Source organism: Parus major, chromosome 1A (genome assembly GCF_001522545.3).
Source record: "Parus major isolate Abel chromosome 1A, Parus_major1.1, whole genome shotgun sequence".
Classification (NCBI taxonomy): Eukaryota; Metazoa; Chordata; class Aves; order Passeriformes; family Paridae; genus Parus; species Parus major.
Window position 1 is genome coordinate 54,405,286 of NC_031773.1, and position 15,231 is coordinate 54,420,516.

The window sequence follows — 15,231 nt, forward strand, 5'->3', positions numbered from 1 at the left end:
TGGAGCTCTGTGCCTACAACAGCAGGGAAAAACATACTTGCATGAAGTTGTAAGTCCCTTGTATCTGAGTCATCAGATCCTGAAGTTTTTCCCTTCTCAATACTGGATCTTTTGGAAGAGTTGAAGTAGAACAAAATTCTGCAGCTGGCTGATGTACAGGTTTAGGCACCTAATAAGGAGAAATTATATTAAATCTAATACTGGAAGCAAGACAAGCTGTCTTATCCCAATGTACTTCCAGGCTAAGCTAGAGGTGTCAGACACTGTGGGCCAAGGAATTCTGTGCACTTATTGATATTTCCTGAACCAAGTTTTCACTTTACTAAAAAAAAATTGGCTTCCTGTTGCTACAATTAGTTAAGCCATAGAATTCATAGAATGGTTTGGGTTGGAAGACAGCTTGAAGATTATCTAGTTCCAACTCCCCTGCCATGGGCAGGAACACCTTTCACAGATTAATTCACTTCAGTTTCTTAGAGTCAAATGTAAAGAAGTTGCCTGCATCTAGTGCAAAATTAGGCACTTCCTTCTAAGGAAACTCACTTCTCAGTTGAGGGCCAGAACAAACTTAAAAATCAAAGTCATATCACTCAAGGTTTATTTCCCCCCAGTAGAGCCTACACCAATAAGTACAGATCTTTTATTAGGAGGGCTTTTCCAGACATTCTGAAGAAATTGCACTTAAGAGATAAATTGCAAGCAAATAATTCAGGATGAGACCAAAGTGTTTCTAGTAAAAAGCCATAGTCTCAATGCACCACCTCCTGCAGAAAGTATTACGTCCACACTTGGCATAAATATACCTGTGCTCCCCCACACAAGAGCTTAACAGGGACTTTTGCAGGGCTTTATTACTCCTTGATTATTTTAGCTGGCTCCTTAACTCTTGTCCATCCCAAATGGTTCTCACTCCACTTTAAAAGAAGGATATGTTTTGTCAGAGAACAAGTCAGCCTAAGGTAACAGAAAAATCATAATAGTAATCTCCTAAAGCAGCAGAAGCCCTGTTATTTATAGGGTGACAATAATATTGAACTGTCTAGGTAGTCTAACATGACTTTTGAAAGCAGCATGGAGAAGAGGTAGGCTCATTAGCAGTATTTTAAAACAATTTTTTGTGGTTCTCAAAAGTTTTACTGTTCTTATCTTTGTCTGTGCAGCTAGAGGGAGGCAAACCTGAAAATATTTAATTGCATTATTTCAACTGGCCCAAATGTTGAGATATGCAGGAACATGTGAAAGCCTTTCTTTTCCTTATGGGACAGCTATGTTTCTAGCAGGAGGTTACAACTTCAATTTATTGTACAGCAGTGTTATTGAGCATTTGCATGAAGTCATTGGACAATATATGGCAGAAATGTATTTGTGTTATGATGACAATTATCACACTAAATCCACCACAACCAAAAAAAAACGTGCTCTCTTGTCCACTTTTAGTACAAGCCTAAGAACACTCTTGCATTTCCTTTTTAACAGTTTTCTGAAGCTAATCTCTGGCCTTTGCAGAAATTCCAATACCATGCACAGGCAAGAAGCTTACAGCACATGATTAACACTGGAGGACTCAGTTTCTAGTATTTATGTAGCCCACATGATAGCTGCTTGAGGAGCTGTGAGAAGTTTTATTTGATTCTATAGTTAAGAGCGCATCTTTGCACAGCTCTATCTTAATTAGAAATACTGCTGCACAAGCACTACATTTAACTACCAGTTAAATACAAGTTTATATTGCTATAGCTTCCAATAATGAACAATAACTACAGCTACTACAGCTTTTAAAGATATAAGTGTAGGACAAAAGCTACTGTTGCATTAAGTTAATCTCAGCGAGCTATAGATTCAGTTACTGGCAATCTGGATCTTTCTGTCCATCACTTTTAGTCCTCACTTACAAAAAAGTCTTACATTTACAGCACTTTGTCATAGTAAATCCATTATGGGTTAAACTGATTCATGCTTTACCCTCTTCCTCCTCATTACCATTTCTACTAAGACAGAAGGATAGTACTGGTTCTGCATGTTTGAAAATGGGTAACAGAAGCTTTCCAACTTTAGGAGACCCAACTAAGTCAGCCTGGTAGGTTCTAAAGTTCTTAAGATAGTCCATTAGCTATGTAAGTGAGACTTGTACGTTAAACACAAAAAGAGTTGAAAAAGCCCAAAGAGCACGGAGGCAAAAAAGACTTGTCACTTTTGCTTCCAAATATGATAAAATTCCTTTATGCTTTTCCAATTTTTCAGAGCATTTATCTCCTTTCCTAGCTCATACTCTATGCATTCTGTTGGTAGCATTCTTTACTTCAAGGAGTTCAAGAATGCTGGGTTACATGTATTATACCGGGGCTTTCAGCTAGGACTGAAACAGACTTTTCATTCCATATAATTTATTTTCTAGTTCATATAGATATTAAAATACACTAGCCAGAAGAAGCTGCAGTGAAGTTTCCTCATATTGATTTGCCGCTTTGCTGGTACTTAGGGGCTCAAAGCTACAATATTTAAGTGCAAAATAAGATCATATACACAAAGGTATCATGAAATTAAAGTATTTCAGTTTTTATGCTTTTTATAAAAAGATGCTTTGAAGAAGAGCAGGTACTTGACATTCTAAAGATGTTGTCTTTCTAGCCTACAACTAGGTGCTGTTTCTAGTAGTCATTAAAAACTAGCATCAGACTCTGATCTATTAGTCTGGCTCAGATCAAACCTGTACATGCTAAGATCAGTTAGCACTAACCTGAATGTTGCTTGAACCACTAGAGTTGAACAGCATTGATATATTCAGAGTCTATTTTGTCATAAGAACTGTTTCTGAAATCTAACTTCAACACTACTTATACATTCAGCAGAATGCATCTTGACTTCCATTCAGAGAATTGACTGAAAGTAGAGGCAAAACATCTAGAATTTGTTCTAGGACCTGTTAAACCATTGCAAATAAACCAATGGCCACTCTGGAATTTGGCAAGTCAGAATGCCTATATAAGGGGACTCCTGTTAAAGCTGGAATTTTAGAGACAATGTCTACTTACATGCAAACACTAACATACCACCTCATTTCATACCATCTCATTTACTACTGAAACTTCATTCTATGAAACAGGACTTCAATTCCTCTTTAGGTTTGTTAGTTATGGAGTACTCAACAAGGTGGAATGGTGATACCTAAGCTGTAAGCAGTGATTGCCATGTAGATACACAATTAAAATCTGCTTTCTACTCAGAGCAGCATTCACAGCAGGTATGAATTAAATGACATGGTGGATGACAGCACAAGCCAAACTGTTTTGCTTTCCCATACCAGGCCACAAATTCAGCTCTAATCAAATTTGCTGGTCCACAGGTTGCACAAACATTTAAACAGAACAAGAGTTAAAACAGGTCTGCATATCAGCTCACCCTGCTATCTTAGGCTCAGCTTCCTACAGTATTGCACCTTAAGGTATGTTAAGTTAAACAAGCATATTTTAATATCTCAAAACAGTTTTTTTAAAGACCTCAGAGTTTTAAGAGTTAGTTTCAGCTCAGAGGGCAGCAGCAATGGCACAGGTCTTTCATCTGCCATGCCCATGTCTCTGCACAAGAGCATTTATAGATTCTCAGAAACACACAGATCCAGCTACAGCACTGCATTGTCTCTTTTTTACATAAGCAAGGGCAAGAAAAATTGTTATCTCAAAAGTTGACCATGATTTTAATTGTTCTTTTTATGCACCTCAAGTCAAAGATATAATTTTTTAAAAACTGGTTATGGGAACTAGTTATGTTGACAGTACATTGTTTTCTACTCATTCAATATATTTTTGGTATTAGGATTTCTCAATAGCAACTAAGCAAAAATAAAGCCAGCTGATGCTTTCCTATGGTCTATATAAACCCAAGTCTGAACACTTTAAAATATGTTTTGTTTACTTAGTTCAGAAACCCCCCTTCAGTGACCTCACATTCCAGCATTTAGTTTAATTTTGCCAGTATACTGCGCACCTGTACACTACTAGGGAGATTCTGAAGCAGTTTGCAAGTTTCTCCAGATGACTGGAGACCCTCCTCTTTACTCATTGCAGCAGTTCTCAACCACTTAAGCCATCCATCTATCCATCCCATATAAAAATAAGAGGAAGCATCTTCTCATTAGGAAGCATCTTGCATTTAAGACAACCTGACACCAGAAATTCCAAGGCACCTTACCAGTGCTCATGACTAATGCAGAGCTTAGTTTCAGTTATAGGAATACTGTGCATAGTTGGATGTAAAACACCTATTTGTACTCAGAGTTACTTAGTAAAGCAACTAGATTTTCCACCTGTACCACCACCAGTGGACACAAGATTCTACTCATCTTGAGTGTAAAGATGGATCAATCTGAAACACCTTAATCCCATGTTGTTACCCAGTGCTGCACTGTTACATACTTTTTTAATCTTGTATTCAACCTTCGGTTTGCGGTCCCGCTTCTAGGCACAAGAACATTCATTTTCCAGTTATGCCAGGTTTACCGACAAGATACAAGCTCAATCACTTGCCAGAAGTAACATGGGATGTACTGCCTCCTGCTTTCTTGCAGGAAGATAGTAATGGTGACAATACCACATACAGAGAACTGCTCAATTCCCCATATTTTCTTCCTGAAGTCTACCTTTAGATCAACATTTCTCTTAGTGACCTAAGGCAGACATGGCAGAGCTCAGTTTTCTGTTTTGACAGTGGTCAGCTGTGTTGCTACCCAAGCACAGGTGAGAAAGAAGGTAATGTGACCAAAGGGTAGCAGCCTGTTCAGCTATAAGCCATGCAATGGCTTTCATTTTACATTTGTAACACTATGCAACTGTTAAACTCCCAGGACAGCAATATGGTTTATGCATTCATCTGGAAATACATATTTAAGCCCCTGTACAGTTGGTGTTGCTTGATCTAGACATTAGATCTCTCTTGAATCAGCAGCTATTTTAATCAAAAGCCTAAAAATTACTGAAGTGTTATTTGCATACAGCCACAAAGTATTTGATCCCTGGATGAGTCATACCTGCTTTGTATTGGTAACAGTGGCCAGTGCCAATAGCTACAGATGAACCAAGTTAATTCTCCTGTCTTATGCATAAACCAGTTATTCAAGGTTCAAACACAGAAATACTGTGCTGATGTAAAAAGCAAAGCAGACTATCTTGCTATTCAGATATAAACTTTAGCCGCCAGAATTATGTCCCCCAAGAAAGAATGAAATGGGAGTCTAAATATTGGCCTACAAAATACACCTTAGACACCTCTGCTAATAGGTGGCTTTATTCCAATATGCTAATGTCAAAAGCTTATGACAGATAATACTACATATGCCAACTCACTTCTTTGGGTTCCATATCAAACTTCTTTGGCCCCATCTGTTCCTTTGGCCCCATACTGGCAGCTGCCCAGGACTTCGGAGGGTTCTGTAACTGCGGTGATGACACTTGCTGCTGCCTGTCAGCTTTTTCCCAAGCCTCTCGAGTCTCCTGCTTCTTTTGTTCTGGCTCCTCCCTAACATGTGCAGCCCAAGCCTTCATAGGCTCCTGCTTCTTTTGCTCTGGCTCTTCCCTAACAGGCACTTCCCATGTTTTCATAGGGTCTGGCTTCTTTTGTTCTGGTTGCTCCCTAGTTTGGGTTACCCAAGGTTTTGGAGATTCCTGCTTTTCTTCTGGTTCTTCCTTAGCTTTGGTTACCCAAGGTTTTGAGGACTCCTGCTTTTTCTGTTCCTGCTCTTCCCTAACTTTTGTTACCCATGGCTTAGGTGATTCCTGTTTCTTCAGGTCCTGCTCTTCCCTGACCTTTGCTACCCAGGGTTTGGGAGACTCCTGCTCCTCTTGGACACGTGCTACCCATGCCTTTGGAGCGTCCAGCTTCTTTTGTTGTTCCTCCTCCACACGGGTCTCCCAGGACTTGGCAGACTGACGCTTCTGTTCCTCCTCTTTAGCACGAGCTTCCCAAGGCTTTAAGGTCTCTTGTTTCTGCTCCTGCTCTTTAATATCAACAAGCATCTCCCAGGACTTTGGAGGTTCTTTTTTTTTAGCACACTCGGCTTCCCAAGATCTGGGCTCTTCTGGCTTCTTCTTGACAGAGTATTCTGCTTCAGGCAAATAACGCCTGTTGAGAAACTATATAGACCAAAGAAACTTAATGGCTCCCAAGAACACATTTTGCTACTACAGTTCAGGTCAGTTAAATTAGGTCACCCATTTATTGAAAACTGCTGACTAAAAGCAGAGCCTAGACAGTCTAAGCACTAGTCATAGAAACTATGTGGCCATGGCTTTATCCTACAACACTGCAGACTAGCTTTGCTTGGCATGCCATAGAGAGACAGGGAACAGTGCTGAACAGCACAAGTAAAACCCAGCTGAGTGAATCTACTGCCCTTATCCTCAATGCTACCTCATGTTCCTAGGCAGTAACAATGTCAAGTTCAATTGTGATCTTTATAAAGGTAGCTATCCTTCTAAGCACCTAAAAAGCTCAGGTACTATATTAGCAGACATTCTGATAAGCACCCCAATATATTAGATCCAGAAACTAAGTATAACCCTCATTCTTAGTGTAGTTTTTATACTAAATTGTCACTAGATTCTCAGATTTAGTACCACTGGACTTCAACTGCAGGCTGTGTTTAGTGTCAGTAAGTCAGAGTTTAATGATGATATCCTAAATTTTTCTAAGTTACCACTTGGTCATGAACAGGAAGCAAATACATGAAGTGAAGAATGTACAAGGCTCACTGGCTGAGATCTTTTTTCTGGCTAGACACCAGATGAGAGTCAGGTAACAGTGCTACCAGTAAGTTACAAAACCTTGTTCTAGAGTACACCCTCTAGTGGGATACACAGGAAACAGGGATTCAGCATTTTAAGAACTAGTATTTCCACCTGGAAAAGACACCCTCTTTCATAATTTTTGAACCAGGATTTCTATTCTACTGACAGTCAAAGCCAGAATTCAGCAGGCTGAAGAGCTGCTGAAACAGATCTACACACCCCTGTGCACAAAAGTCTGTCTTGGGTTTCCTACTTTCTTGACAAATCAGAGTAAGACCAATATTCTCAACCCTACCAATATCAAGCCTACTGCAACAAGCATAGCTCTTATAGACAGCTTTAGTAGATGTGTATTTTCTCTATTCCACAGTACACAAAAGATCAGTGTTCCCACTCTAAAGGCTGATGCTTTGTTTTATTCAGGAAAGCACCAGAGCATTAAAGTACTATACTGCTTCATGGAATCCTGTTCCATTTACCCCAAAATAAAACCCCAGATGCCATAAATTTAGGGTTAAAAATAGAAAGGCAACCAAGTCTTTAATGCTTCCTACATCTAGCAATACTTAGATTGCTGTTCTGATTCCCTTTTTAAGTTTAAAAAAGGGCTGCAGAAAAGCATTTATGTCTGATAAACCACAATACTAAAGGCAAGTAATTAACAGTAGAGTATCTTACCTCCTGTGGCTGTATTTCAGATTTCATAAGCTCCATAATGGATTCTAGAGAAAGGATGTTAATTTGTTTCAACTGATCAAATGCAGAAAGGTAGATCAAACACTAGTAACTCTAAGTCTCTTTAAATAGTAGTACAAATTTGCTAGACCAAATATTCTGAAAGCTTAGCTTGCCATTCAACATGCTATTCGTTGACAAGCTTTTATTTTCTGACTGTTTTACAGCTGCAGCAGTTTAGAATTAAACAAAAAACATTTTATAGTATTCATAATTTTGTTATCCTAATAAGTAACATTCCCCAATATGTAACACCAGACACTTCCCACACCTTCAACTTGCTCAGAAGGCAAAAGCATTCTATTACTATGATTTAGTATTTTTTCTATGCTATTAGCTAAGATAGGGCTGCAAGCCCTGCAGGTTCCATTTCAGCTACTACATTGCAAGTAAGCTACAGCACAGCATTAGATTTAGCATCAAGCTATGCAAAGTCGATGCTCAGTTCAAGCCTTTCCCAACACTGATAAAAATTGAACCCTGTAATACTCCACCTGGTTCTTTGGCAGACTCTCCCTTTGACAGCTGTCTTGTTTTCTCAGGTTTTCTATTTACTTCTTCCAATTCTTTAACTGGCACAGTGGTGCGAGGAGTTGGAATACTTTCAAAGTAGCCAGAGTCTAGAAGTTTGGATAACAGGTCCTTCATGTGTTTATCTAAAGAATAAAAATCCACAAAGTTAAAATAGCAAAATCTGAAATTAAGGGGTATTCAGATTACAGATTAAGACTTGTTACTTCCTCCCTTTATATGAACTGGAGTTTCTCCGAGTTCACACATCTCACCAACCTATAGCAATGAAATGTTTTAGTAAAGGAAATTATTTGACTGTTTAATTTAATGCAGTTGGAAACATCTTTACAATCCCATGCAAGACTGCAACTTGTGTTTAAATCCCCAGAAGGTAAACACAGAGCCACCAGGTCTCCCACATTCTTAGAGAGGGCTTTGATTACCATGTGTAAGCTAGCCAGCATTGATACTAAAACCATGTGAGACTCCAACAGAGGTCAAGTGAAACAGTCACAATGGAACTACTCTATAAGACACTCTTGCTGGTAACAGGATGGCATCTCAAAGAAAAGTTAAGAACTGTATGAACAAGCAGGGGAAATGCAAGGGACTGCTCCCAGGCTGAGCTTACTCCTCTGAAGCTGGAAAAGATTCAGAGCTGACATGGTTGAACAAAAGCTTAACTGTGTACTCTGAGAAGCACTGTCCAGTTTGCTCCTCTGTGTAAACAAGAGACAGCAGCTTAGAGTAGAAAGTAAGACCTCAGAAGTAACAGTGATTCTAGAAATTGTTTCAAAGGAGCTGGAAACAGGGGAGCCTTGAGAAGAGGAAGAACATTCAGTGAAAGATCACTCCTATCAGCGACAACCACACAAGCAAGAGTTGTAGCTAGAATTTAATATGGCTATAAAAAACTGTCTTCCAAAGCAATGAACACTAATAAAACAACTTAACAGCTTTATCTGAAGTCAAACTTGCACACAAAGGGACTTAAGACTGACACTAAAGGGATTGAGATACCGATAAACAATCTATTCATGTCAACAGATACAAGGCTAAGGTTACCAGCCTGTAGCAATCCAAGTCTGCAGTTTGTTCAGAAATACATGGAAAGATTTAATACCTAGTTGTCAGTTCAGCTAACTGTATCTGGAAATTAAACAGGGCACACTAATGCTCTGTTCTAACAGTTTCAGCATCATTGTCAGTAACAAATGAAAGATTCCTGCCACACAGCTGCTACAAGATTGGTAAAACACAACAAGCAAGGGATGTTTGCAATAGAAAGGACACTACAACTCAATTAAGGGGAGTTTCCTCACAAGCAAGTTGTAAATAGGAGCACAATGTATATGTTGGCTTACAACCAGGGATTTTGGAACTGTGACACAAATGCAAGATCTATAGAGTCCCACAGATTTTGGTATGCTTGAAAAGTAAGGACACTTGCATTACATCAAAGAAAGACTGCACTGTGCATGATGAGATCCCAGCGAATTCCATTAATGACTACCTTTCCCTAGTGTGGTGTCTGCCACTGGAGGGAGACAACAGGTATGAGTCTAGAATTCCTACAAAGAAGACTCTTCAATGCTGTGGAACCTTCAGCCCAGGGCAAATGAAGCTTTGGAACACATCAGTGTACTCAACTAAGCATTTCACAGCTGGGAACTGTTCCAAGCTTAAGCCATTTGCATGTAACTATAGAAAACGCTTCCCACTGTTCTGTAAGGTATTCATGCATCAGGTTTTGAGTTGCTACCATCATTATTCCTCAAAAATATTCTAGTACGCTGATTGAAGACTGTCTTGACTTGAAAATGAAAGCATGTGGCATTGTGATTGACCTGCACGCAACTGAACTAGGAACATCCATTGAACCTTGGATAATTGAGATACACATATCACTTGCAAGTGCTTAATTTGGTAGCCTTCCATGTGTTTTAAGACATTTAACAAGCACACAAATTTTAGATCTTTAAGTTATTGCTCTAGATTAGATACTCACATGTTGTTCCAACCACAGGTTTCTCACTTCCTTCTAGAAGGTCCCAGAAGTAAAGAGATGATTGTTCCATCTGGTCTTCGACACTAAAACACATGACAGCTTCACCAGGTAGAATCATAGCCAAGATCAAGTGCTGCATTATCCCAATACCCCTCATTTTATGACATTCACTGATGTCCAGCTTTCCAAACCAAGGCTGTATATATGGAGTCAACAGTAAGCCCTGAAATCTCTGGAAGCAATTAATCCAATTAATCTGTCTGTCTGCACAAGATTTAACCCAGCAAACCCAACTTCTTTTGTTGGTCAGAATAGAGATTCTAAGCACTGCCCCACAAGACCACATGGCTGAATTTCATTCCAAGCCAGGATTCCCAAATCAGGGTAACAATTCCTGTTTAATCAGCTGGTCACATTTACTGGATGATATTGTACAGGTGCAACCAACAATAGCTGCCACTCTCACTAACTAGCAGCTCCTGGGAAAACTTGGCTATAGGTCCAGGATCTATCTCCTCCAGAAAATGAAATTTGCAGTCCACTGTGATGAAACAGTATCCCAAAGGAAAGGATTATGCTTCTTGTAGAAGTATACCATAAGAGTAAACTAGAAACAAAGTTACTTCATTAGGATGAGACACTCCTGTTGTGTAGCTTTTTAAAAGCAGCTGTTTTTTGGAAGCAGTTAATTAAAGAGCAAAGACTAGGAAAGTCTAGTGTATGATAAGTGCTAGAATTTTGAGGCACTTCAAGAATCAGTCCATATTCAAACATGACTTATTCATAAAGTGTCTCAACATACCACCTAATAACTACTTATTCCATATTCAAATACAATTCTTGCTGCACTACCCTACCAGACAGGCAGTCACAGTAAGCATGAGCCATCACAGCACCAGAACAGTGCCACATGAGCACTGATACTGGCATTACCTTTGTTGACAACCTGGTAACATGCATGACATTTAGTGCAGATGTATCAAAAACTTCTGAAAACCACTTTGAAGCCAACAGCAGGAGTGTCTCAGGAGCACTATCTTGCATTACTCCAGAATAAAGAAGCACATCTAAATCATCAATGTAAATGGATTACAGAAAGAGTTCTGATTTCACTGCACTTTTTCACTTCATGAACAGTGAAGAGAAGCAGCACATCCCCAGCCTCCCTGCTAAGGATGGTATTGGACTATGTCCCCACAGTCCCACAGGAAGTCATAAAATGGCAAAGTCTGTAACCTGCACCTGAGGCTGTAATTACTGCAGCTTCCCTCTAATGCTCCAAGTGAGGTAAATCTGTTACATTCCTAATCTCAGACTAAACCAAGTGTACTGAAGAGAATTTTAAGTAATGTTCCAAAACACAGTATTTGAAGACACGCCAGTGTCAAGCAGAGGACATTTGCCACAACAAATGTAGCATACTTTATTAGCCAAAAAGCCCTGAACTTACCGCAAGTTCTCATTTCTCTCTGGACACGTCAGTTTTGCAAATCTTATGAGGTAGTCTAATTCTTTAGAAGGCAAGTATATTGCACCATTCACACCACCTTTGAAATCTTTCTGAACATGTTCTTGAGTGAAGTTCTGCAGCACATACTGGACTTGAAGTATTGTACGCAGCTTTTTCTTTTCTGCTTCAAGCTTCAATAGACTCTCTCTCCGCTGAGCCTTCTTCTGTGCTTTCAGCAGCTATTTTAATGCAAAATTCAACAATTAAACACATTTTACTGTGTTGAACACTGTTTACTATCTAGATTCTAGGATAAAACATTGACTTCTAGTATCAATTATGCTAGAATGGATAAATCAACTATTATTAATTTTGGTTAGATAACAGAAGCTCCTAACTCTTCAGCTATCCAGAATCTTTTAAGCACCTCCTTTGCAAGAGCTCCCCATTCATCTACTAATTGTCTACACATCAAACTTTCAGTCCAAGTGGATGCCTTTGTGATATCTAGACCCTGATTATGCCTGCTAGTTGTTTTATTGTAACAGCTTATAAAAATTAATAGAACTGACACCAATTCATCAATCCAGGCCTAGCTGACCTTTAACACTTATCACAGAGTTAAAGAGGCAGTTGGCTCAAGTTTCTCCTAGTAAGACAACAGCTCTTCACTTCTGAGTACTCCAGTTTAAAGGATACAGCAGAATCCTATAATTATTTGTGTTGGCAGAAGACTGAAATACTCATTAAATAAGCAACAACATGAGTTACAGAACACATACAGAATATGCATTCAATTTTCTCATCATGTACTAATAGAACTACCCAGAAGCTATCCAAATAAATGCAGGATTTAAAATGCCTCAATATGTGTCAAGACCTATGAAAATTTTGTTCCCTACAATACACTGCAAAAGATGCAAGGATGCTGTTGCCATAATGGCCCCTAGTGTTACAGTAATGGCTACTGGCTGTAGAATCCATATCAGCAGATGTTAAGAACAAGGTGGGTTGGCCTTTAAATACAGCATAAATTCAAGAACAAACGTGAACTGGTAGAAGCTAATGCTGGATTACTAAAAACACCTGCACAAAGATACACTGGGTCACAAGGAAACAGCCCTTGAGCATTCTGTAAGGAGGCAGAGAAATAAGGCCAGAGCAGTGACTAATCATGTTTAGCTTCCCTGCCACCACCTTGGATCAAATCCTCTGTAAGTGTAAAATTTGCTTGAGCCAGGAGACCAGTTTCTCCAAAGACAAAACACTTGCTTGCACAAAAATAATGTATATAGTGCTTTAAATCCTGAACAAAGACCTAAATAAAGCACTAAATCTGTGATTTACCACAATTAGAGACATCTGTGGCAGATTAAGCAGCAAACTCCACAAGCTTCAGTTAAATTTTACTGAGGGATGCACTTCTCATTGAAGTCAAAGTGATTTAATACCAGCACTTTCCTTCACCAGAAGCATTAAAAAAGATTTGGAAGAGATCTTGGGACACTGTCTAACCCTGCCTCCAGAAAGGCTACAGTGAATCAAGACCAGGTTGCCTAGAGCTTTGTGCAGTCAGGTGTTGAAGAAATCCAAGGACAGATTTTACCACTTCACTTGGAAGCCTGCTTCCAATATTTAATCACCCACTGAGTGACCATTTCCTCCTACCTGGTTGTAGTCTATTTCAAGCAATGATCATTGTTTCTCCTACATCTCTCATCAAAAATCCTAGCTCCACTCTTTCACTATTTGCTGTATGAAGGATAAAAGTCCATCTCTCCTGGCAAGCCTTCACTTTACCAGGCCCAGCAAGCCCAGCTATTCCAGGCTCTCCTCACAGGTCTCATTTCCCCAGCACCAGCCATTCAGGGACCCACCACTGGAGTCACTGAAGCTCCTCTAGCCTTTGGCTACCAAGTGATCAGAAAAAGACAACTGGTTAACAAGTACCAATCAGTTCTCCTTAATCTCCTGCTCCTTAGTCTCTGCCTAAGGCTTCACTGCTTCAGGGATATAAGACAGGAACTTCCTATTATAGGCTGTACTGGAATAGAAGTGTAGCCATTAAAGGAGCAGCACAAGTTTTGCAGTTACTTCTTGTCAATATAGAGAAGGACAGTTATACTTACATCTTGGCTAAGTCCCGAAAAAGTCTTCTGAAGCTCCTTGGCAAATTCCAGGTTGTGCACCACTTCATCATATTTCTCTACTGCCTCCTACAAAGGAATAGATAAAAATCTATTTTTCTTTCTTAAGGCTACTGACTGCAACTCAATTGCCTCATACTTAAATTCTCATTGTGAAGCAGTAATTTAGTGTGTACTTTTATGAAACTGTAGCTTTTTTAAGATACTGTAACTGGTACTTTAGCTGTAAATATCATTCACCCGTAACTGTCTGAGATGCAGTGCAAAGCCAGCTCACACCACCAGACAGATATCCTACAAGTTTGCCTATATAGTTCTTGGCAATCAGAACTAAACAGCTGTTTAAAATCAAACTGGTCAGAAAGCCTGAGATGAAAACAGGAGAAGTTCAGTACAGATCTTCTACCTTTTTGCTTAACTGAATGTCTTTATAAAAAAATTGTACCAATTTTAGAAATATACAATATTATTGCATACAATATATCATAATTCCAGAAAAAAACTCTTTGAATTTAGTTTCGACAAAAGAAGCCACATTCCTGTCTTCACTAATGGCTTTAGCCAGTATTTTACTGGCTAGTCTTCAAAATTACTAACTGCAGTAGATTATTAATTGCATTTTGATATACCCCATTTTTAATGAGTCAGTTAATCTCTTAAGTTCCCTTGACAGCTCTGGAGATAGCAAAATGCTGTAGTTCAGACATGCTGCCCATATCTTCACACCACATGGTGTGAAGTAAATTTAATTCCAGTTGTTCACATGTGCTTTACACTCAGTTTGGTTTATGCTCTTGACACAATATCACAGGCTTTTCTAGAACAGGCCCATCAGTCTAATATAAAGCTCTTTCACAGCAGTGTTAGTGTTTCACCAGTGCAGTGACAAAAGCTTAATCTACTGTCCCAATAAGATTTGGGACATCTGCAAATTCCATATATGTTCCTAAGCAACTGGAAAACAAGTTATATGTTCATTTGTTCAGTTTAATTGCTCACTTACTTTTATTCCCTTATTTGTGGTATACTAGATGCTACCAGGACCTAATGCTACTCCAACACAAAGTGCAAGCTCTCAGCTGGTAGTTTGGGTTGTTTTCATAAAATTTACCAAGCTGTTTTGAAGTACTATTTAGCAATTCACTTAGCACTTCAGAGAATGACTTCTAAGAATCCAGTGCCCACATATTTGAGGAAGACTCACAATTAGCACCAACAATTGACTAGTCAGGTCATAGTAATTGTGCTTTTAACAACACAAATTGCAGAGTAAAACTCCCCACCTGAAAGCATCAAGAACAGCTACCACTGCTCTCATGACGAGCTGTACCTCAGCCCACAGGAAAAGCAATAGCTTTGTTCTGTAACACCTGTTATTAACATTCATTAACAGCATGTTGGAAGAAAAGTACCGAGGAAAATCTGCTCAGCTTGCAAAACAGCACAGCAAGAGCATTTAATTTGCTGGGAGCTCCTCATTTTTGAAACAAATGTTCCCTAATGTAAGGCTAGCACACACATTAGGTCTGGCAGGCATGCACCATAAGTAATTACAGTTTAATCCAAACTGCTTGCAAAACAAGTTCATCACCAGACATG

The 15,231-nt window shown here is 39.2% G+C and overlaps 1 protein-coding gene across 8 annotated transcripts in view; it reads right to left on the bottom strand.

Moving 5' to 3' along the window:
- Window positions 1–15,231, bottom strand: part of CAPRIN2 (caprin family member 2) — a 32,804-nt gene that overhangs the window by 12,927 nt on the left and 4,646 nt on the right. For 4 of the 8 annotated variants that reach the window (XM_033514626.1, XM_033514630.1, XM_033514627.1 and 1 more), the window contains 8 exons: window positions 13,615–13,701; window positions 11,486–11,724; window positions 10,036–10,118; window positions 8,009–8,170; window positions 7,458–7,501; window positions 5,340–6,125; window positions 4,413–4,454; window positions 38–169 (listed from right to left, as the gene is read on the bottom strand). In XM_033514626.1, the coding sequence (XP_033370517.1) occupies window positions 38–169; window positions 4,413–4,454; window positions 5,340–6,125; window positions 7,458–7,501; window positions 8,009–8,170; window positions 10,036–10,118; window positions 11,486–11,724; window positions 13,615–13,701 (1,575 nt within the window). The remainder of the gene's footprint in view (window positions 1–37; window positions 170–4,412; window positions 4,455–5,339; window positions 6,126–7,457; window positions 7,502–8,008; window positions 8,171–10,035; window positions 10,119–11,485; window positions 11,725–13,614; window positions 13,702–15,231) is intronic. The other 4 variants (XM_015629330.2, XM_015629331.2, XM_033514629.1 and 1 more) reach the window with 2 other exon arrangements.